At 39.5% G+C, this 23,904-nt stretch overlaps 1 protein-coding gene across 1 annotated transcript in view; it reads right to left on the bottom strand.

The window, feature by feature from the left end:
• UNC13B (unc-13 homolog B) overlaps positions 1 to 23,904 on the bottom strand; it is a gene marked incomplete in the record, with an annotated part of 1,551,453 nt that overhangs the window by 929,937 nt on the left and 597,612 nt on the right. Inside the window, 1 exon segment of the mRNA XM_053701016.1 lies at positions 3,684 to 3,906. Coding sequence (XP_053556991.1) covers positions 3,684 to 3,906 — 223 coding nt within the window.

The raw sequence follows: 23,904 nt of genomic DNA, 5'->3' as shown, positions 1-23,904 counted from the left end.
TGGTGACAGGCTTTCGAGCCTGAATCAAGGTATCAATGACCGACTCTGAGAATCCCCGCTTAGATAAAATCAAGCGTTCAATCTCCAGGCAGTCAGTTGCAGAGAAATTAGATTTGGATGTTGGAACGGACCCTGAATGAGAAGGTCCTTTCTCAGTGGCAGTTTCCACAGTGGCAGAGATGACATTTCCACCAGATCTGCATACCTAGTCCTGCGTGGCTACGCAGCGCTATCAAGATTACCGAAGCCCTCTCCTGTTTGATTCTGACAATCAGATGAGGTAGGAGAGGAAAAGGAGGAAACACATAAGCCAGGTTGAACAACCAAGGTACTGCTAGAGCATCTATCAGTACTGCTTGATGATAAAATAACATTATGTCCAACATAATGCAAATATAATTCTTGCAATCTTTGCAGTTCCCAAGTAGAATGCATAATTTTAAGAATGAAATATATGCGTTATTCCCAAAAATAAACTAGAAATATATATATATATGATTCTCCATAATGAGTTAGATGTTTATATATAAATATATAAACCTTGATGTGAATATGTTAAAGATCACTCTCTTGCAAACTTCTCAACCATGAATATTATGCATTAACATAAAATGTTGTTTTAATGAATTGTTTTTAATTAAGCAATTTGATTGTGTGCTTTGCCTTTAAATTTGGAGATCCACTCATGAGAAGTATCCCTATGACTAAGTGCCAGCGAGGCATGAAACGCCTCAGGGTACTATAGGCTGTTTTTGTTTTTATGATGTTCTAATAAAAGATATATTTTAAACTTGCTTTGGAGTGCTGCCTTTTCCTATATTGTATGCTTTTGTTCAGGGATTATTCGGCCTGCTTCTTTGGCTTGCACCCTTCACAGCTGTGTACGAACTGTGCACTTCCGGTTATACACCAAAGATCTGTAGCGGCGTAACCCGTGCTGCGTTTGTTTAGACTGAACCTCTAGGGAATCGGCGTGGTCTGCTGCTCATATATGATGAGTAGAAATTGAAAGAATACTTAAGCAGAGAAAGGGAAGAATTTAGGGCTTTGTTGCTCTGCAACTGTATGTGTTCAGAACAAATAACTCCACCACATGTAAAAATATTCAAATTTATTTCTTCTATATTGCAGAATAGTGCCAACCAGCTTGTTGCGACACTGGCATGGTCTGGACATTTTATTATTCTGACATCACTTGGAAATTGGCACATTTTTATATGACAGAGGTTTAAGAGTTACTGAAACTCTAAAAAAATATATCAGTTTGCCTCTGATTTTTTAACAGGTTGTATCTTGACTGGACAATAAAAATATAAAATGTATTTAAGAATCACTGACAGACAGTGCTGTTGTTACATATTATTGACTATTTGGATTAAAGGGTTGATGTACGAAGCCCTTTTACTGCATTGCACCCTTTTGTTAAGCACAGATAATGGACTTTTTGTAACGGATGCCGGACCTGATACCAGACATTAAAGGAGCAGTAAATACAGTAGATTTGCATAATCAACAAATGCATGATAACAAGACAATGCAATAGCACATAGAGGCCTATTTATCAAAGGTCTGTGCACCAGCAACTCTTGTGAGCCGTTGGTGCAACACCGCCCCCTGCAGACTTGCGGCCAATCGGCTGCCAGCAGGGAGGTGTCAATCAACCCGATCGTACTCGATCTGGGTTGAATTGCGGTGATGTCTGTCCGCCTGCTCAGAACGGTCTTTAGACCGCTGCTTTATAACTGCTGTTTCTGGCGAGTCTGCAGGCTTGATAAATGGGCCCCATAGTCTTAACTTCATATGAGTAGTAGATTTTTTTCTGACAAATTTCAAAGTTATGTCTATTTCTACTCCTCCTGTATCATGTGACAGCCAATCACAAATGCATATACGTATATTCTGTGAATTATTGCACATGATCAATTGGAGCTGGTAAAGTCTCTGTACATTATGTTAAGGAACGTACATTGGAAGTTGTTTACAAATGCTGCTCTAGCTGAATCATGCAAGTTTGATTTAAGTGTCCCTTTAAAGCTTCCTAAAGCTTACCACACCTAACGACAGAAGACATGGTCAGTAGTCGTCTGCTTGCCAGCTTTTTTTTTCTTTATCACCATTTTTTGTAAGTTAGAAAATACCAGAATGGACAACTTTTGTTGGTATTAACATGTAGTATCCCATGCTGATTCTGTGTTAGTTATTGTGCACAGAAACATACAAATAACTTATTTCTCACATAACTAAAATACTAACATCTTACAAAAGGCAGTGCCTCTCTTTTTCTTACCACGGTGGATCCAGACAAAGCATCTTCTCTCTGGTAACAAGCTTTGGCCTGGCCTTTAACTAGTCTTATGATTATCCCTGTGTGCTGATGCCTGGCTCTGGTATCAACCTTGGTCTTATCCTGACAACTGTATGCTCCGCGTCTCCTGCAAGCTTGGTTCCAGTTACCCAACAAAGTAAGTCCTTTATTGCCTTATAGCAACATGTTTCTAATCATTACACCCCAATGTTTGATGTAAGCCACACCAATGATACTGCCATATTATGTTGCAAGAGATTTCAAGTTTCCAAAACAAGGGAAATTCCAATAATGTTCAAAATGTTAATGAGGCTTCCTGAATAAACTGCCTATGGGCTACTATTAGCTCAAAGCCACTTTTACCTAAGACGATAGGATGGACAGAGAGACCCGTCAGCTTATATTCTAAAAGAAAAACATGGGAGAGTTGAGATAGATGGGTAAGAGGCGAGATAAACATCTTAATGCAATATGTATGTGTTCCTGAACAGATATGCTTTTAAGAAACAACTGGAACTCTGAAAGCTAGAATCAAGTCTTACTGTTACTGAGCGAGGTAAGGAATTCCTCATAATAGGTACAGTTCTAGAAAAAAAAGTCTTGTAGATGGGAACATGAAGAACTTATGAGAGATAAAGTAAATAGGTTGTAGACACAACAGATGGGGCAGGTAGAAAAGTATTTGCAGACAAGGGTTTATTTTTTATTTCTAACTATTTCTGAAGCTAAGAAAAGCCAATGGAGTCAAACAAAACTGAAGAACTGGAGGAGGAGAATAGACGAGACAAAAAGATAAAGCATGATGAATTCTGGGAGTTTCTACTTTATCAAGACGTTATAGAGCTAAAAGCCCAATAGTCAAAAAGATGCTGTTGTAGGAAAATAACAGTAAGATCTGTATTATTGTCCACAGGACAACGTGTAGCAGAAAAACTCAGTATGTGTAGGTACCGAATAAAAAAACTAGAATGTTTCTACATGAACAGCAAATCAAACACTTCAAATTGTTACATAATATTCCCATTGAACATTTACCTTTGAAAATCAAATCCTAGGATAAAACTTATTTTGTGGTAACAATTTTTTTTCCATGTTAAAAGTTTTATTACCACTAACAATTTTACTGTATGAAAACAATGACAGTATCAAAACAACAAAGAAAATAATATTTAAATACAAAAAGTTCTAAAAACAGGCTTAGCACTATATGGGTTAAAACTAATGGTGAAATGATTAGGACAAATAGCTTAAATATTAATAACTCAAACAATAGGACAATTAAACAATATAAAATTTACTTTTAGTTTATTGAATTCGCTAAATGTATTAAAGTTAGAAAAAAATATTTCAAAATGTTTTCAAAGTCTATTAAACATACCTTAATCCCCTCCTCTCACGAAAGTCTAAGTCATAACTTTGCATAGAGTCTACACAGGATTCCCGTGAACTTCCCTGCTGCTGTAACCGAGGCTGTACAGAAAACTGGTGCACAGAGGCGTTAGGTTGCGAGGTGGTGTGGTAAGGTGGCGGAATGCTATTGCTGGTCTCACTACGGTAGTCACTATCCCGGTCATCAACTGCACTATCTGGGTCTTCAAAGGCTAGGATAGAAGAACAATAAGATCCACAGATAAAATTAACATGTGAGAAAATAATGCCAGGCTGTGTGATAATATTACTGCACCGGAAATTAAATTTCTGTGCAAGAAATATTATTTTTAATGATCCTGTGATTCAGAACTGAAACTAAAAAAAGAACTGTAATTAATGTTAAAATATTCTTCAATATTACATTTGTTATAACTTAATACAAATTTGCCAGAGGCCAATATTCAAGACATAGAAATGTTAAGTGCAAATTTGAATTTCTTGTTAAAATACTTTTAAGGGCTTTAAATATTAAATATTTCTGGCACGTGTAACACTGCCATCTTTAGAACATATATGGTTTATACCAAGAGATTAAATGGATCTTACAAATTTGCAAACGTGGTAACCGATTTGTAGTTTATTTTTTTATAATTTGAAGATATTTAACTAAATAAAATGGATAGCAGTGTTAATGATTTTGTGTGTTTAATAATGAACTTAAATATTAAAGAGTTGAATCAATTTAGGACAAATCTTTACTGGCGTGACAGCTAAAAACTAAGCGCTATGCTCTCAAACCTCCACCGCAGCACAGGTTGGTTTAACAACAACCAACAGTGAAAGCACACGGGTTCACCAAAGACATTGTAACGGATCAGTTGTTGGACAATCGCATCTCTTTGCAAATGCCGTGATGTAGAATGCAGAAAACCATTTATAAAGCAAATAGCATTTAATAATTGCACCATGCACAAGGTTTTTAATAATTGGCTTACAATTCCAAAAATGTTCTAGCAATTTTATAAGAAAGGTGATACAAAGAGGTGTGATTGTCCTTGTGGCAATGTGTCCTTTGCTTCTTCAAAAGAAATGTTTTTTTAGCCCATCATTGCAGAATAGTTTACATTTGAAGTCATTTTTCTAAGCACCTTACATTGATCTAAATGCTTTAAACAATATCCTTTGAAGAAGCACTAAAAAAAAACTTACAGATGAGTAAAACAATATGAATATTTACACATCACAGAGTGAATATTTATACTGTTGCTTTAGACTTAAAGGGAACCAGATATGGATAAATAAATGTGCTCGTGTGTGATAATGAAGTGGTCCTGGATTTTTCTTGTATTGTTTTGAAAGATTACTTGTGGTTTAGTCTTGCAGAGCATGTTTTTCTGCCATTAAAGCTTCACAATAATCAGATTTTTCTTAATCGCACAAAAAGACTGATGTGTATAAATATACTCTCCATCTACAAAATTCATAATTCAGTTACAGTGAATCATTTATACAAATAAATAAAAAAAATATTCCAATGCACTTTTTTATTTTTTTCTTGGTCTCCTTTGCTGAAATGTATAATTATAGCTTAAAGAAAATAAAAATGCTAATATGACATCTTCAGTCTCAGTCATATTCTGTTACCTGCTAGTGTCACTGGGCAGGGCTGAGGGGCATTATGTACAGTTTGACTGTATGCAAACTGAGACCAGAGTCTTCAACAAAAATCTGTTTGTTTTATTCACTTTAAAAAACAAAATTTATACTTACCTGATAAATTTCTTTCTTTTGCGATGTACCGAGTCCACGGATTCATCCTAACTTGTGGGATATTGTCCTTCCTGACAGGAAGTAGCAAAGAGAGCACCACAGCAGAGCTGTCTATATAGCTCCCCCCTAAACTCCACCCCCCCCAGTCATTCGACCGAAGGCCAAGGAAGAAAAGGAGAAACTATAAGGTGCAGAGGTGACTTAAGTTTACATTAAAAAATACTATCTGTCTTTAATAGACAGGGCGGGCCGTGGACTCGGTACATCGCAAAAGAAAGAAATTTATCAGGTAAGCATATATTTTGTTTTCTTTTGCATGATGTACCAAGTCCACGGATTTATCCTAACTTGTGGGATACCAATACCAAAGCTTTAGGACACGGATGAAGGGAGGGACAAGACAGGAACCTAAACGGAAGGCACCACTGCTTGCAAAACCTTTCTCCCACAAAATAGCCTCTGAAGAAGCAAAAGTATCAAATTTGTAAAATTTTGAAAAGGTACGGAGCGAAGACCAAGTCACAGCCTTACAAATCTGTTCAACAGAAGCATCATTTTGAAAAGCCCATGTGGAAGCTACCGCTCTAGTAGAATGAGCTGTAATCCTTTCAGGAGGCTGCTGTCCAGCAGTCTCATAAGCCAAATGGATGATGCTTTTCAGCCAAAAGGAAAGAGAGGTCGCCGTAGCCTTTTGACCCCTACGCTTTCCAGAATACACAACAAACAAAGAAGATGTTTGACGAAAATCTTTGGTTGCCTGCAAATAAAATTTTAAAGCACGAACCACGTCCAAGTTGTGCAACAGACGTTCCTTTTTACAAGAAGGATTAGGAAACAGAGAAGGAACAACAATTTCTTGATTGATATTCCTGTTAGTAACAACCTTAGGTAGGAACCCAGGCTTGGTACGCAAAACTACCTTATCAGCATGGAACACAAGATAAGGAGAGTCACATTGTAATGCAGATAGTTCAGAAACTCTTCGAGCTGAAGAGATAGCAACTAGTAACAAAACTTTCCAAGATAAAAGCTTAATATCTATGGAATGCATGGGTTTAAACGGAACCCCCTGAAGAACTCTAAGAACTAAATTTAGACTCCATTGCGGAGCAATAGGTTTAAACACAGGCTTAATTCTAACTAAAGCCTGACAAAAAGCCAGAACGTCTGGAACATCTGCCAGACGCTTGTGCAACAAAATAGAGCAGATATCTGTCCCTTTAGGGAACTAGCTGATAATCCTTTCTCCAATCCCTCTTGGAGAAAAGACAAAATCCTAGGAATCCTGATTTTACTCCAGGAGAAGCCTTGCACCAAAAAAGATATTTACGCCATATCTTATGATAAGTTTTCCTGGTAACAGGCTTTGGAGCCTGAATCAAGGTATTTATGACTGACTCAGAGAAACCCCGCTTTGATAGAATCAAGCGTTCAATCTCCAAGCAGTCAGTTGCAGAGAAATTAGATTTGGATGCTTGAATCGACCTTGAATCAGAAGGTCCTGTCTCAATGGCAGAGACCATGGTGGAAGGGATGACATGTCCACCAGCTCTGCATACCAAGTCCTGCGTGGCCACGCAGGCACTATCAAAATCACTGATGCTCTCTCCTGTTTGATTCTGGCAATCAGACGTGGAAGGAGAGGGAGAGGTGGAAACACATAAGCCAGGTTGAACGACCAGGGTACTGCTAGAGCATCTATCAGTACAACCTGAGGATCCCTTGATCTGGAGCCGTAACGAGGAAGTTTGGCGTTCTGACGAGACGCCATCAGATCCAACTCTGGTGAGCCCCATAGCCGAACCAGCTGAGCAAACACCTCCGGATGGAGTTCCCACTTCCCCGGATGAAAAGTCTGACGACTTAGAAAATCTGCCTCCCAGTTCTCTACACCTGGGATATAGATCGCTGACAGATGGCAAGAGTGAGCCTCTGCCCATTGGATTATCCTTGAGATCTCTATCATCGCTAATGAACTCTTTGTTCCGCCCTGATGATTGATATAAGCAACAGTCGTGATGTTGTCCGACTGAAACCTGATGAATCCCTGGAGAGCATTGAATATCGCTCTTAATTCCAGAATATTTATCGGTAGGAGAGCCTCCTCCCGAGTCCACAAACCCTGAGCTTTCAGGGAATTCCAGACTGCACCCCAGCCCAGAAGACTGGCGTCTGTCATCACTATAACCCATTCTGGCCTGCGGAAACACATTCCCTGGGGCAGATGATCCTGTGACAACCACCAAAGAAGAGAGTCTCTGGCCTCTTGATCCAGATTTATCTGAGGAGATAAATCCACATAATCCCCATTCCACTGATTGAGCATGCATAGTTGCAGTAGTCTGAGATGCAAGCGAGCAAACGGAACTATGTCCATTGCCGCTACCATTAGTCCGATTACCTCCAAACACTGAGCCACTGACGGCCGAGGAATGGAATGAAGAGCTCGGCAGGTGGACAAAATCTTTGATTTCCTGACCTCCGTCAGAAATATTTTCATTTTCACCGAGTCTATCAGAGTTCCTAGAAATGAAACTCTTGTGAGGGGGGAAAGAGAACTCTTTTTTTGCGTTCACTTTCCACCCGTGAGACCTTAGAAAGGCCAACACTAAGTGCGTGCGAGACTTGGCTAGTTGGAAGAATGACGCTTGAATTAGAATGTCGTCTAGATAAGGCGCCACTGCTATGCCCCGTGGCCTTAGAACCGCCAGAAGGGACCCTAGCACCTTCGTGAAGATTTGCGGCGCCGTGGCCAACCCAAAAGGAAGAGCCACAAACTGATAATGCTTGTCCAGAAAGGCGAACCTGAGGAACTGGTGATGATCTTTGTGGATAGGAATGTGCAGATACGCATCCTTTAAGTCCACGGTGACCCTCCTGGATCAATGGTAAGATAGTCCGAATGGTCTCCATCTTGAAAGATGGAACTCTTAGGAATTGGTTTAGGATCTTGAGATCCAGAATTGGTCTGAAGGTTCCCTCCTTTTTGGGAACTATAAACAGATTGGAGTAGAACCCCTGCCCCTGTTCTGCTTTTGGAACTGGGCAGATCACTCCCATGGTAAAAAGGTCTTCTACACAGCGTAAGAATGCCTCTCTTTTTGTCAGGTTTACAGACAATTGAGAAAGATGGAACCTCCCCCTTGGAGGGGAATCCTTGAAATCCAGAAGGTATCCCTGGGTTACAATTTCTACTGCCCAGGAATCCTGAACGTCTCTTGCCCAGGCCTGAGCAAAGAGAGAGAGTCTGCCCCCTACAATATCCGGTCCCGGATCTGGGGCTACCCCTTCATGCTGACTTAGTGGCAGCAGCAGGCTTTTTGGCCTGTTTACCCTTGTTCCAAGCCTGATTAGGTCTCCAGGTTGGCTTGGATTGAGCAAAGTTCCCCTCTTGCTTTGCAGCATGGGAAGAGGTAGAGGGACCACTCTTGAAGTTTCGAAAGGAACGGAAATTATTATGTTTGGTCCTTGTCTTATTTGACTTATCCTGAAGGGAGGGTATGACCCTTCCCTCCAGTAATGTCTGAAATGATCTCTTTCAATGCAGGCCCGAATAGGGTCTTAGCTTTGAAAGTGATGGACAAAAGCTTAGATTTAGATGACCAGGACTTAAGCCATAACGCTCTATGCGCTAAAATGGCAAAACCTGAATTCTTAGCCATTAATTTAGCAAGATGAAAAGCGGCGTCTGTAATAAAATATTAGCCAACTTAAATTGAATTCTGTCCAAAATATCATCTAGTGGGGTCTCCATCTGAAGACCCTCTTCTAGAGCCTCAAACCAGAAGGCAGCTGCAGTGGTTACAGGAACAATGCATGCTATAGGTTGAAGAAGAAAAACTTGATGAACAAAAATTTTCTTTAGGAGACAATCTAATTTTTTATCCAGAGGATCAATGAAAGCACAACTGTCTTCAATAGGTATAGTTGTACGCTTAGTGATGTGAAGAGATGAGGATTGGCGCTGACTATAAATCCTAAATGCCTAGTGGAAAGAAACTACTCCTCCTCAGTAGTTGATGTGAAAACAGAGATGTGCAAATGGAAAAAACCACTGGCGCTATAAGGAATAAGCTAGAATTTATACTACCTATTCAAGGTTAAAACTTATCTAGGTGTAATCAATTTAGCTGGGTGAATTAACGTGATAAAGTCTCTATGAGATAAGCTAAACTCACAGCATAATATGTAAATAAAGATATATATAAAGTGAATCTATAGATGTGTGACACAACTATGATATGTGTTCAAAAGACAGGTCTGTATATACAGACGATAATAAATGGTGTCCGTAAAAGAAAAAACATAATTTATGGTTACCTGATAAATTTATTTCTCTTGTGGTGTATCCAGTCCACGGATCATCCATTACTTGTGGGATATTCTCCTTCCCAACAGGAAGTTGCAAGAGGATCACCCACAGCAGAGCTGTCTATATAGCTCCTCCCCTAACTGCCACCTCCAGTCATTCGACCGAAGACAAACAAGAGAAAGGAGAAACTATAGGGTGCAGTGGTGACTGTAGTTTAAAGTTAAAAAATACCTGCCTTAAAATGACAGGGCGGTCCGTGGACTGGATACACCACAAGAGAAATAAATTTATCAGGTAAGCATAAATTAGGTTTTCTCTTGTAAGGTGTATCCAGTCCACGGATCATCCATTACTTGTGGGATACCAATACCAAAGCTAAAGTACACGGATGAAGGGAGGGACAAGGCAGGTACTTAAACGGAAGGTACCACTGCCTGTAAAACCTCTCTCCCAAAAATAGCCTCCGAAGAAGCAAAAGTATCAAATTTATAGAATTTTGAAAAAGTATGAAGCGAAGACCAAGTCGCCGCCTTGCAAATCTGTTCAAAAGAGGCCTCATTTTTAAAGGCCCATGTGGAAGCCACAGCTCTAGTAGAATGAGCTGTAATCCTTTCAGGAGGCTGCTGGCCAGCAGTCTCATAAGCTAAGCGTATTATATTTCTTAGCCAAAGCGAAAGAGAAGTTGCCGAAGCCTTTTGGCCTTTCCTCTGTCCAGAGTAGACAACAAACAAAGCAGATGTTTGACGAAAATCTTTAGTAGCTTGTAAATAATACTTTAAAGCATGAACCACGTCAAAATTGTGTAATAGACGTTCCTTCTTTGAAGAAGGATTAGGACACAATGACGGAACAACAATCTCCTGATTGATATTCTTATTAGATACCACCTTAGGTAAAAACCCAGGTTTGGTACGCAAAACTACCTTATGTGCATGAAAGATCAGATAAGGGGAATCACAATGTAAGGCAGATAACTCGGAAACTCTACGAGCCGAGGAAATAGCTACCAAAAACAGAACTTTCCAAGATAAAAGTTTTATATCTATGGAATGAAGAGGTTCAAACGGAACCCCTTGAAGAACTTTACGAACTAAATTTAAACTCCATGGCGGAGCAACAGGTTTAAACACAGGCTTGATTCTAACTAAAGCCTGACAAAATGCCTGAACGTCTGGAACATCCGCCAGACGCTTGTGCAAAAGAATAGACAGAGCAGAAATCTTTCCCTTTAAGGAACTAGCTGACAATCCCTTTTCCAATCCTTCTTGGAGAAAAGATAATATCCTGGGAATCCTGACTTTACTCCATGAGTAACCCTTGGATTCACACCAATAAAGATATTTACGCCATATCTTATGATAGATTTTCCTGGTGACAGGCTTTCGTGCCTGAATTAAGGTATCAATGGCTGACTCGGAGAAGCCACGCTTTGATAAAATCAAGCGTTCAATCTCCAGGCAGTCAGTCTCAGAGAAATTAGATTTGGATGGTTGAAAGGACCCTGAAGTAGAAGGTCCTGTCTCAGCGGCAGAGTTCATGGTGGAAAGGACGACATGTCCACTAGATCTGCATACCAAGTCCTGCGTGGCCACGCAGGCGCTATCAAGATCACCAATGCTCTCTCCTGCTTGATTTTGGCAATCAGACGAGGGAGCAGAGGAAACGGTGAAAACACATAAGCCAGGTTGAAGGACCAAGGCGCTGCTAGAGCATCTATCAGCGTCGCCTTGGGATCCCTGGACCTGGATCCGTAACAAGGAAGTTTGGCATTCTGGCGAGACGCCATGAGATCCAGTTCTGGTTTGCCCCAACGAAGAATCAATTGTGCAAACACCTCCGAATGGAGTTCCCACTCCCCCGGATGAAAAGTCTGTCGACTTAGAAAATCCGCCTCCCAGTTCTCTACACCTGGGATATGGATAGTTGATAGGTGGCAAGAGTGAATCTCTGCCCAGCGAATTATCTTTGAGACTTCCAACATCGCTAGGGAACTCCTTGTTCCCCCTTGATGGTTGATGTAAGCCACAGTCGTGATGTTGTCCAACTGAAATCTTATGAACCTCATTGTCGCTAGCTGAGGCCAAGCCTGAAGAGCATTGAATATCGCTCTTAGTTCCAGAATGTTTATCTGAAGGAGTGACTCCTCCTGAGTCCACAATCCCTGAGCCTTCAGGGAGTTTCAGACTGCCCCCCAGCCTAGAAGGCTGGCATCTGTCGTTACAATTGTCCAATCTGGCCTGCGAAAGGTCATACCTTTGGACAGATGGACCCGAGATAGCCACCAGAGAAGAGAATCCCTGGTCTCTTGATCCACATTTAGTAGAGGGGACAAATCTGTGTAATCCCCATTCCACTGACTGAGCATGCAGAGTTGCAGCGGTCTGAGATGTAGGCGGGCAAACGGCACTATGTCCATTGCCGCTACCATTAAGCCGATTACTTCCATACACTGAGCCACTGAAGGGCGAGGAGTGGAATAAAGAACACGGCAGGAATTTAGAAGTTTTGATAACCTGGTCTCTGTCAGGTAAATCCTCATTTCTACAGAATCTATTAGAGTTCCCAGAAAGAAGACTCTTGTGAGAGGGGATAGAGAACTCTTTTCTTCGTTCACTTTCCACCCATGCGACCTCAGAAATGCCAGAACTATGTCCGTATGAGACTTGGCAATTTGGAAATTTGACGCCTGTATCAGATTGTCGTCTAAATAAGGGGCCACTGCTATGCCCCGCGGCCTTAGGACCACCAGAAGTGACCCCAGAACCTTCGTAAAGATTCTTGGGGCTGTAGCTAACCCAAAGGGAAGAGCTACAAACTGGTAATGCCTGTCTAGGAAGGCAAACCTGAGAAACCGACGATGATCTTTGTGTATCGGAATGTGAAGATAAGCATCCTTTAAATCCACTGTAGTCATGTATTGACCCTCCTGGATAATAGGTAGGATGGTACGAATAGTCTCCATCTTGAATGATGGGACCCTGAGAAATTTGTTTAAGATCTTGAGATCTAAGATTGGTCTGAAGGTTCCTTCTTTTTTGGGAACCACAAACCGATTTGAATAGAATCCTTGCCCCTGTTCCTCCTTTGGAACTGGGTGGATCACTCCCATAACTAGGAGGTCTTGAACACAGTGTAAAAATGCCTCTCTCCTTATCTGGTTTGCAGATAATTGTGAAAGGTGAAATCTCCCTTTTGGAGGAGAAGCTCTGAAGTCCAGAAGATATCCCTGGGATACAATTTCCAACGCCCAGGGATCCTGGACATCTCTTGCCCAAGCCTGGGCGAAGAGCGAAAGCCTGCCCCCTACTAGATCCGTTACCGGATCGGGGGCCAATCCTTCATGCTGTCTTAGAGGCAGCAGCAGGCTTTTTGGCCTGCTTACCTTTGTTCCAAGTCTGGTTAGGTCTCCAGACCGACTTGGACTGGGCAACAGTTCCCTCTTGTTTTGTATTAGAGGAAGTTGATGCCGCACTCGCCTTGAAGTTTTGAAAGGCACGAAAATTAGACTGTTTGGCCCTTGATTTGGACCTATCCTGAGGAAGGGCATGACCTTTTCCTCCAGTGATATCAGAAATGATCTCCTTCAAACCAGGCCCGAATAGGGTCTGCCCCTTGAAGGGAATATTAAGCAGCTTAGACTTTGAAGTAACGTCAGCTGACCATGATTTAAGCCATAGCGCCCTACGCGCCTGAATAGCAAAACCAGAATTCTTAGCCGTTAGTTTAGTCAAATGAACAATGGCATCAGAAACAAAAGAATTGGTTAGCTTAAGTGCTCTAAGCTTGTCAAGTATATCATCCAATGGGGTCTCTACCCGAAAAAGCCTCTTCCAGAGACTCAAACCAGAAGGCCGCAGCAGCAGTGACTGGGGCAATGTATGCAAGGGGCTGTAGAATAAAACCTTGTTGAATAAACATTTTCTTAAGGTAACCCTCAATTTTTATCCATTGGATCTAAAAAAGCACAACTGTCCTCGACAGGGATAGTAGTGCGCTTAGCTAGTGTAGAAACTGCTCCCTCCACCTTAGGGACCGTTTGCCATAAGTCCCGTGTGGCAGCGTCTATTGGAAACATTTTCTTAAAAATAGGAGGGGGAGAGAACGGCACACCTGGTCTATCCCATAATAATTTCTGTAAACCTTTTAGGTATTGGAAAAACATCAGTGTAAACAGGTACTGCATAGTATTTATCCAATCTACACAATTTCTATGGCACTGCAATTGTATCACAGTCATTCAGAGCAGCTAAAACCTCCCTGAGCAACACGCGGAGGTGTTCAAGCTTAAATTTAAATGTTGATATCTCAGAATCAGGTTGAATCCTCTTCCCTGAGTCAGAAAAATCACCCACAGAAAGAAGCTCTCTTTCCTCAGCTTCTGCATATTGTGAGGGGGTATCAGACATAGCTACTAAAGCGTCAGTATGCTCTGTATTTCTTCCAACTCCAGAGCTGTCTCGCTTTCCTCGTAACCCAGGTAGTCTGGATAATACCACTGACAGTGTATTATCCATGACTGCCGCCATGTCTTGTAAAGTAAACGCCATGGGCGCGCTAGATGTACTTGGCGCCTCTTGAGCGGGATTTAAAGGTTCTGACACGTGGGGTGAGTTAGTCGGCATAACTTCCCCCTCGTCAGATTCCTCTGGTGATAAATTTTTTAAAGACAGAATATGGTCTTTATTACTTAAAGTGAAATCAGTACATTTGGTACACATTCTAAGAGGGGGTTCCACCATGGCTTCTAAACATAATGAACAAGGAGTTTCCTCTATGTCAGACATGTTTAAACAGACTAGCAATGAGACCAGCAAGCTTGGAAAACACTTTAAAGCAAGTTAACAAGCAAAAAATAAAAACGGTACTGTGCCTTTAAGAAAAATAAAAAAGGTCAGAATTTGAAAAACAGTGAAAAAATGCAGTAAATAAAACGAAATTTTTACAGTGTGTATAATAAGCTAACAGAGCATTGCACCCACTTGCAAATGGATGATTAACTCCTTAGTTTAAAAAAACGGATCAAAAAAACGATAGACGTTTTTTAACAGTCACAACAAACTGCCACAGCTCTGCTGTGGCCCTACCTTGCCATACAAACAACTTTGGAAAGCCTAAAAGCCCTTTAGAGAGGTCCTATAGCATTCAGGGGACTCCTTGAGGGAAGCTGGATGTCTCAGTCTGCAAAAGTTACTGCGCAATTAAGCGCTAAATTAGGCCCCTCCCACTCATGTCTACACAGTGGGAGGCCTAAGAAAACTGTTTCTAGGCAAATTTAAGCCAGCTATGTGGAAAAAAACTAGGCCCCAATAAAGTTTTATCACCAAAACATATATAAAAATGTTTAAGCACTCCCAGCAAACGTTTTATATGACAGGAATTTAAAAATAATAAGAGTATTACCTCTGACAGTAAGCATGATACCAGTCGCTATTAAATCACTGTAATTAGGCTTACCTTAAATAAATCTGGTATCAGCAGCATTTTCTAGCATTTACATTCCTCTAGAAAAAATTTAAACTGCACATACCTCATAGCAGGATAACCTGCACGCCATTCCCCAGCTGAAGTTACCTCTCTCTTCAGTTATGTGTGAGAACAGCAATGGATCTTAGTTACAACCTGCTAAGATCATTAGAGACCACAGGCAGATTCTTCTTCTATTTTCTGCCTGGGACCAAAATAGTACAACTCCGGTACCATTTAAAAATAACAAACTTTTGAATTGAAGAAAAAACAACTACATTTCACCACATCTCTCTTACTGCTTCCATGTTTGTCGAGAGTTGCAAGAGAATGACTGGAGGTGGCAGTTAGGGGAGGAGCTATATAGACAGCTCTGCTGTGGGTGATCCTCTTGCAACTTCCTGTTGGGAAGGAGAATATCCCACAAGTAATGGATGATCCGTGGACTGGATACACCTTACAAGAGAAATAAGGAAGTGATTGATTAAATATAGTCTTATTTAATAATCTTAAAACATTTAAAACTAATACATATGAATTAAAACATAGGGACGTCTCCCTGTAGGAACTTAGCATATATGTATTTAGGCAGTCTATTTGCCTTTCAAGAAGTAGGGCAATGAGAAGTTTAAAACTGGATAAATTTCGCCACTCTTTGATGTGCAACAGTCATAGTATATAAACCGTAAGGTACCTTACAAATGTCCGTTGAGAATTGGAGTCACCTCTGAGCTGATGTGCCACTTCTTTAAGCGTCTGTATGTGTCAAATTCTTTCGCGGCTTGATACAGAACCGCAAGCCTCAGATGCTATTGGCAGTTGAGAGTCACACCACTCTTTTGATAGGCTGTGAGGGTACACGCTGGATTCTATGCGTGTAAGTATGTTAAACGCTCTTGAAGAGATATTTAGAAGCGGCTGTAATTCTTCTGCTTAAACAAGCTTGAGCATAAAAACTTGCAATATTTGGAGTCCGCTGTAATTGCAGTGATGAAGTTTGCACTTAGTTGTTTGCTGTTCAGATCCCTGGTCCTCAAGGTGGCTTTTTCTCCTAAATCGTAGAAATTATAGAGTCCACTGGAGGGGCTGGATCGCAGCTTTTAAGTGTAAAACAAATGTAGATGTGTCCAAATGATGAAGTTGATGAGTCTGGAGAAAATTCTACGTGTTTCACACTAAGAGGGCTTTATCAAGATACTCCAGAAAGGTTAGGTGCACCTTTTTAAAGGTGATTCTTGCATTCTATTGGTTAGTAATTGTAGCGATTTGATAGGTGCCTGGAAGCGACACCTTCAATATAAGGTGGAATCCATAGTTAAAAAAATTAAAATAATTTCATCTATATAGGTGGTAATATAGATTAAATAGAGTAAAAACTACATTTATGTGTGAGCGTTAAACAACTATCTGGCAATAAAGCGAGATAAGTAGTTCGCAACAATGATTAATAACCTATATATTAAGGTATTAAAATGAACAAACAATAGATGCCTGTGTAAATTCAAAACATATGAGGTATAGCTAATATCAGGGATGATAGATATATTTAAAGTGCATATATATGTAATGCTATTCATAGACCTAGTATAAAATGAACTCCTATAAAATTAGAAATGAAAATTAAAAAATTAATAGAAAATGCATCAATGTATTGTAGAATATCTAATACATAAATCAGAGCTTATTTAGGGATATATATGGCCATATATGGCTACGCCAATCTATTCATGGGTAACTGGGAACAAGAATTTATCCAGAACCATGAGCTTGGCGCAAACCTTGTGCTATACAAACGATACATAGATGATATCCTGATGGTATCGAGTGGAGACATCATCCATTTAGATAAATTCTTAGATGATATGAATCATAACACTATAGGTCTAAAATTCACCAATACTATCAGTAGAACAAAGATAATATTCCTCAATTTAGAAATTGAAATAATTGAAAATTCATTAAATACAAAAACACACTTTAAAACAGTAGATGCCAACAACTTAATACATTCAGAAAGCTGTCATCTGAGAAGATGGAAAGAAAATGTCCCTAAGGGACACTGTATTCGATTATGTTGAAATTGCTCTAAAAAAACTGACTAAGTAGAGTTCCTTGAAAGAAAATTTTTAGAGAAAGGATATAAGAAGGATGTAATAACTAAAGCCAAAAAGGATATAGAACTTACTGATAGGAATGAATTCCTTAAATATAAAGAAAGATCTAAACTAAACGTTCCGGGTAATACCATTATCAATGTACCACTAATTACTAACTATAATGACGACTTTAAAACCCTGAAAAAAAATTGTGAACAAACGATCCAATAATAGGCGATAAAGTTTACCCTTATCCTAATATCATCTATAGAAAGGCGAAAAACCTTAAGACCATTTTATCTCCTAGTGAGTTCAAGACTGAACATCATAAAAGCAAACAAATTAGTCTATTAGGTAATGATATTAAGGGATTTTTTTCCTTGCTTTGGATGCAAGTCCTGCCAATATATTTGCAAAACAAAAAAATTACAAGTCCACACAAACAGGAAAAGTATATGAAATAGATTGCATCATCAGATGCCAAGATAAAGGGGTGGTATACATGATCCAATGTAAATGTAACAAACAATACATCGGAGAAACAACCAGAACCCTTAGGGAATGAATTCGTGAACATCTTTGGACAATTGAAAAAAGGAAAGAAAGACACATATTTGTACCAACATTTTAAAGAAAAACATAACAATAATTTGTCAGATTTTAAATTTGGGGGCATTAAAAAGATCACACCAAATTGGAGGGGAGGGAATCTAGAAGTCGAACTCCTTAGACTAGAATCTGAGACCATATACACTCTACAAACCCTTCAGCCCCTAGGATTAAATTCAGAATTAGAAATCTCCCTATTTTTATAAATTATAAATTTTATTTTTTGTGTGATGATGGTCATCTTTGTCCCCCCCCCCTACCAAGTTGTTTTTTAAAGTTATGCTTGTATATATTTATATATATATGCATATGTGTATATATGTATATATACAGGTATACCCCGCTCATACAGCGGGTTAGGGACCGGAGCCCTGCTGTAAAGTGAAAACCGCCTTAAAGTGAAACAAGGCGGTTTTGGCTTTCTTTTCACCTGTCAGTGTGTTTAAAGACTTGAAAACATGTTTGAACTAACATATATTAGGGGTGCAATAGTGCTACTTTTAGTTTAACACTAGCGCAGAACAGTATTCAATTAGTATTCAATAATAACTGTACCTGTAAAATAGTGACAATTACTGTAGTAAAATTTGACAGACTATAGCACTGAGACACAGATTGCACTGTAATGCTGTAAACAGAGTGAACTGTGCAGAACAAAATGGTGCCATTCACTTTTCTCGCAATTTCGCGAAGATTACAGCACTGCTTCAAAATCCTTGGGAGGATGAACTTCAGCTCCACAAAGCGCTGTATTAGCGAAGCGCTGTAAAGTGGAGGTATACCTGTATATACCATAACCCATATATATCCCTAAATATGCTCTGATTTATTTATTAGATATTCTACAATACATTGATGCATTTTCTATTAATTTTTTAATTTTCATTTCTAATTTTATAGGAGTTCATTTTATACTAGGTCTATGAATAGTATTACATATATATGCACTTTAAATATATCTATCATCCCTGATATTAGCTATACCTCATTATATGTTTTGAATTTACACAGGCATCTATTGTTTGTTCATTTTAATACCTTAATATATAGGTTATTAATTATTGTTGCGAACTGCTTATCTCGCTTTATTGCCAGAAAGTTGTTTAACGCTCACACATAAATGTAGTTTTTACTCTATTTAATCTATATTACCACCTTTATAGATGAAATAATTTTAATTTTTTTAACTATGGATTCCACCTTATATTGAAGAAGGTGTCACTTCCAGGCACCTATCAAATCGCTACAAATACTAACCAATAGAATGCAAGAATCACCTTTAAAAAGGTGCACCTAACCTTTCTGGAGTATCTTGATAAAGCCCTCTTAGGGTGAAACGCGTAGAATTTACTCCAGACTCATCAACTTCATCATTTGGACCCATCTACATTTGTTTTACACTTAAAAGCTGCGATCCAGCCCCTCCAGTGGACTCTATAATTTCTACGATTTAGGAGAAAAAGCCAACTTGAGGACCAGGGATCTGAACAGCAAACAACTAAGTGCAAACTTCATCACCGCAATTACAGCGGACTCCAAATATTGCAAGTTTTTATGCTCAAGCTGGTTTAAGCAGAAGAATTACAGCCGCTTCTAAATATCTCTTCAAGAGCGTTTAACATAATTACACGCATAGAATCCAGCGTGTACGCTCACAGCCTATCAAAAGAGGGGTGTGACTCTCAACTGCCAATAGCATCTGAGGCTTGCGGTTCTGTATCAAGCCGCAAAAGAATTCGACACATACAGACGCTTAAAGAAGCGGCACATCAGCTCAGAGGTGACTCCAATTCTCAACGGACATTTGTAAGGTACCTTACGGTTTATATACTATGACTGGTGCACATCAAAGAGTGGCGAAATTTATCCAGTTTTAAACTTCTCATTGCCCTACTTCTTGAAAGGCAAATAGACTGCCTAAATACATATATGCTAAGTTCCTACAGGGAAAAGTCCCTATGTTTTAATTCATATGTATTCGTTTTAAATGTTTTAAGATTATTAAATAAGACTATATTTAATCAATCACTTCCTTATTTTTCTTTTACGGACACCATTTATTATCGTCTGTATATACAGACCTGTCTTTTGTACACATATCATAGTTGTGTCACACATCTATAGATTCACTTTATATATATCTTTATTTACATATTATGCTGTGAGTTTAGCTTATCTCATAGAGACTTTATCACGTTAATTCACCCAGCTAAATTGCTTACACATTACACTTAGATAAGTTTTAACCTTGAATAGGTAGTATAAATCCTAGCTTATTCTTTATAGCGCCAGTGGTTTTTTCTATTTGCACATAGTTGTACGCTTAGCCAGGGTAGAAATAGCTCCCTCCACCTTAGGGACCGTCTGCCATGAGTCCTTTATGGTGTCAGAAATGGGAAACATTTTCTTAAAAACAGGAGGGGGAGAGAACGGAATACCTGGTTTATCCCACTCCTTAGGAACAATGTCCGAAATCCTCTTAGGGACCAGAAACACATCAGTGTAAACAGGAACCTCTAAATATTAGTCCATTTTACACAATTTCTCTGGAACTACAATAGGGTCACAATCATCCAGAGTCGCTAAAACGTCCCTGAGCAATAAGCGGAGGTGCTCTAGCTTAAATTTAAATGCCGTCATATCTGAATCTGTCTGAGAGAACATCTTTCCTGAATCAGAAATCTCTCCCTCAGACAGCAAATCCCTCATTCCTACTTCAGAACATTGCGAGGGAATATCGGATACGGCTACTAAAGCGTCAGAAGGCTCAGCATTTGTTCTTAACCCAGAGCTACTGCGCTTCCCTTGCAACCCAGGCAGCTTAGATAAAACCTCTGTGAGGGTAGTATTCATAACTGAAGCCATATCTTGCAAGGTGAAAGAATTAGACGCACTAGAAGTACTTGGCGTCGCTTGTGCGGGCGTTACTGGTTGTGACACTTGGGGAGAACTAGATGGTAAAACCCGATTTCCTTCTGTCTGAGAATCATCTAATGCCAAACTTTTATACGTCAAAATATGCTGTTTGCAATTTATAGACATATCAGTACAAGTGGGACACATTCTAAGAGAGGGTTCCACAATGGCTTCTAAACAAATTGAACAATGAGTTTCCTCAGTGTCAGACATGTTTAACATACTAGTAATAAAGCAAGCAAGCTTGGAAAACACTTTATTTAATGAAAAAAACAATTTGCAAAAATGGTACTGTGCCTTTAAGAGAAAAAAAGGCATACACAAACTGCAAAACAGGTTAAAATTGCTTAAATTTTTCTGAAATTTTAACAGTGTACCCACTAAGCTTTAGAAGGATTGCACCACAAGTTAATAAGCAATAAACCCCCAAAAGAAAAAAACGGATTGAAATATGTCTAAAACCGGTTAAAAAACCCTAAAGCACCTTGCTCTGCTGTGGCCCTACCTGCCCTTAGGAAGCGATAATATGGGGTTTAAAGCTTCAATTAGTCCCTCAGAAGACTCTCAGGACCTCAGAAGTAGCTTGCTGCTTGTAAATGTAGGCCCCGCCCACCTCACTCGATGTTGCTGGGGCCTACACAAAACTAACAAAGCCTGCCTGAAAGCCATGTGGGTTATGAACAACCCCAAAGAACCCTCAAGCAAATGTCCCATAAAACAGAAAATGTTACTCCCAGACACAAAAACGTTTGTCCCAAATTCACATAACAAACTGAGTGCCCACAAAAAATTAACCCTTTATGCAAGCTAGTAAAAACCTCTGATAACACTAGGATTACTGCTTACCCTTCCCCTAATGGGGACACTGTCAGCCTTTCTGAGTTAACACAGTCTCTGCAGAAAATATGACTGAACATACCTCATTGCTGTATAGCAAGAAACTGTTCCTCACACTGAAGTTTTCCTATACTGCTCAGCTTCTGTGGGAACAGCAGTGGACCTTAGTTACAACTGCTAAGATTATCATCCTCCAGGCAGAAATCTTCATCTATGTCCTGCCTGAGAGTAAATAGTACAAAACCGGTACCATTTAAAAATAACAAACACTTGATTGAAGATAAAATAAAACTAACAGTTTAACACCTCTTCTCTTTACTCTTTCCTGCTTAGAGCCAGCAAAGAGAATGACTGGGGGGTGGAGTTAAGGGGGGAGCTATATAGACAGCTCTGTTGTGGTGCTCTCTTTGCTACTTCCTGTCAGGAAGGACAATATCCCACAAGTTAGGAAGAATCTGTGGACTCGGTACATCATGCAAAAGAAAAGACACTGATTCAGACAAGTGATTCATTTGTTTTCATATATTGCTTCAATTTCCCCACATTTTCTCGAAACATCACCAGAATAAAGAAGTACTGGTTTGTCTGAAACCCAGTGAGTGCAATAGCACTCTCAGGAAGCTGTGCTGTTCCTAGAGTCATAGGCTGTTAACCCCAGACAGGTCTGGGTGTAAAGCCCACAGAGAAAGTCCAGCACTCACTTGCAAGATCTCAGGTAAGATTAAAAGCAATATTGGAAGAGTCAGTTACCGCATCTGGCCAAATGGAACAAGCCCAGGTACCACATCAAGGTCTCTTCCAAAACCTGGGTCCCTAATACAGCCATACAAATGCCATCTCTCAATCAAACAAACTGGGAACAAGTGAGGGTTTACAGACTTATGTAATCAGCCTAGACATATACAAAACATAAGTCTGTGAAACCTTGACTTGATTTGCTGGACTTTCTCTGTGTGTTGTATTAATTTATTTTGTGATTTTCCCTATTGGTCTTTCACCCAGACTTGTCTGGGGTTAACTGCCTGACTCTGGGAACAGCACAGCTTCCAGAGTGCGCTATTGAGCACTCAGTGCTGAGCATGTGGCCAGGTCATCTGATGTGTACCCAAGTCCAGTCTGAGAGAGCAATCCTCGTCCATGTTTTGTATTTGTCTAGGGTGATTACATAAGTCTGTGAACCCTTGACTTGTTCCCAGTTTAATTGAGAGCTTGCATTTGTAAGGCTGTATTAGCGACCCAGGTTTTGGGAAAGACCTTGATGTGGAGAAAGAGAGAAAGAGAAAGATAGAAAGAGAGAAAGAATTTATATATATATATATATATATATATATATATATATATATATATCCATCTATCTCTCTATCGCTCTCTCTCTATCTCTTTCTATCTCTCTCTCTATCTCTATCTCTTTCTATCTCTCTCTCTCTATCTCTCTCTCTCTATCTCTTTCTATCTCTCTCTCTCTATCTCTCTCTCTCTATCTCTTTCTATCTATCTATCTCTCTTTCTCTCTATCTCTTTCTCTCTATCTCTTTCTCTCTATATATCTCTCTCTATCTCTCTCTCTATCTCTCTTTATGTATCTATCTCTCTTTATCTATCTATCTATCTATCTATATAGTAACATTGATTCAAACACTGCTGCCATATAGAATCGAGATGTGCTACTTAAAGGGCCATGATACCCAAATGTTAAAACACTTGAAAGTGATGCAGCATAGCTGTAAAAAGCTGACTAGAAAATATCACCTGAACATCTCTATGTAAAAAAGAAAGATATTTTACCTCAAAATGTCCTAAGTATTCAAACCCCATTGCAAAGAACTTTAAGCAACAAATCAGTATGCCTGTCCCGGGACAGCCAAGGGAGTGAGCTTCGTGTGCACACATATTATTTCCATATTCAGTTTAAGGAAGTTTACTATGAAATCTCATGAGATCACAGTAAAAGAGTCCATGACCTAAGCACTGCTGATGCTGATTGGCTGCAGTTCATTTGTTCATTTATTTATTTTTTTACCTGCAGCTAAGCAGCAGCTAAGCAGCAGCTGAGTATAACTTTTTACACAGAACTTACTCTGCTGAGCTGAGCAAGTTGTGAGGTATAATATCTTCCTTTTTTACACAGAGATGGTCAGCTTTTTACAGTTATACTGCATCAGTTTAAAGTGATTGAGCATATGAGTATTATGTCCCTTTAAGTATTCTGTCATAGGAAAGGAGTA

The sequence above is a fragment of the Bombina bombina genome, chromosome 2 (genome assembly GCF_027579735.1).
Source record: "Bombina bombina isolate aBomBom1 chromosome 2, aBomBom1.pri, whole genome shotgun sequence".
In the NCBI taxonomy this organism is placed as follows: Eukaryota; Metazoa; Chordata; class Amphibia; order Anura; family Bombinatoridae; genus Bombina; species Bombina bombina.
This window is presented reverse-complemented; position numbering and strand designations above follow the sequence as displayed.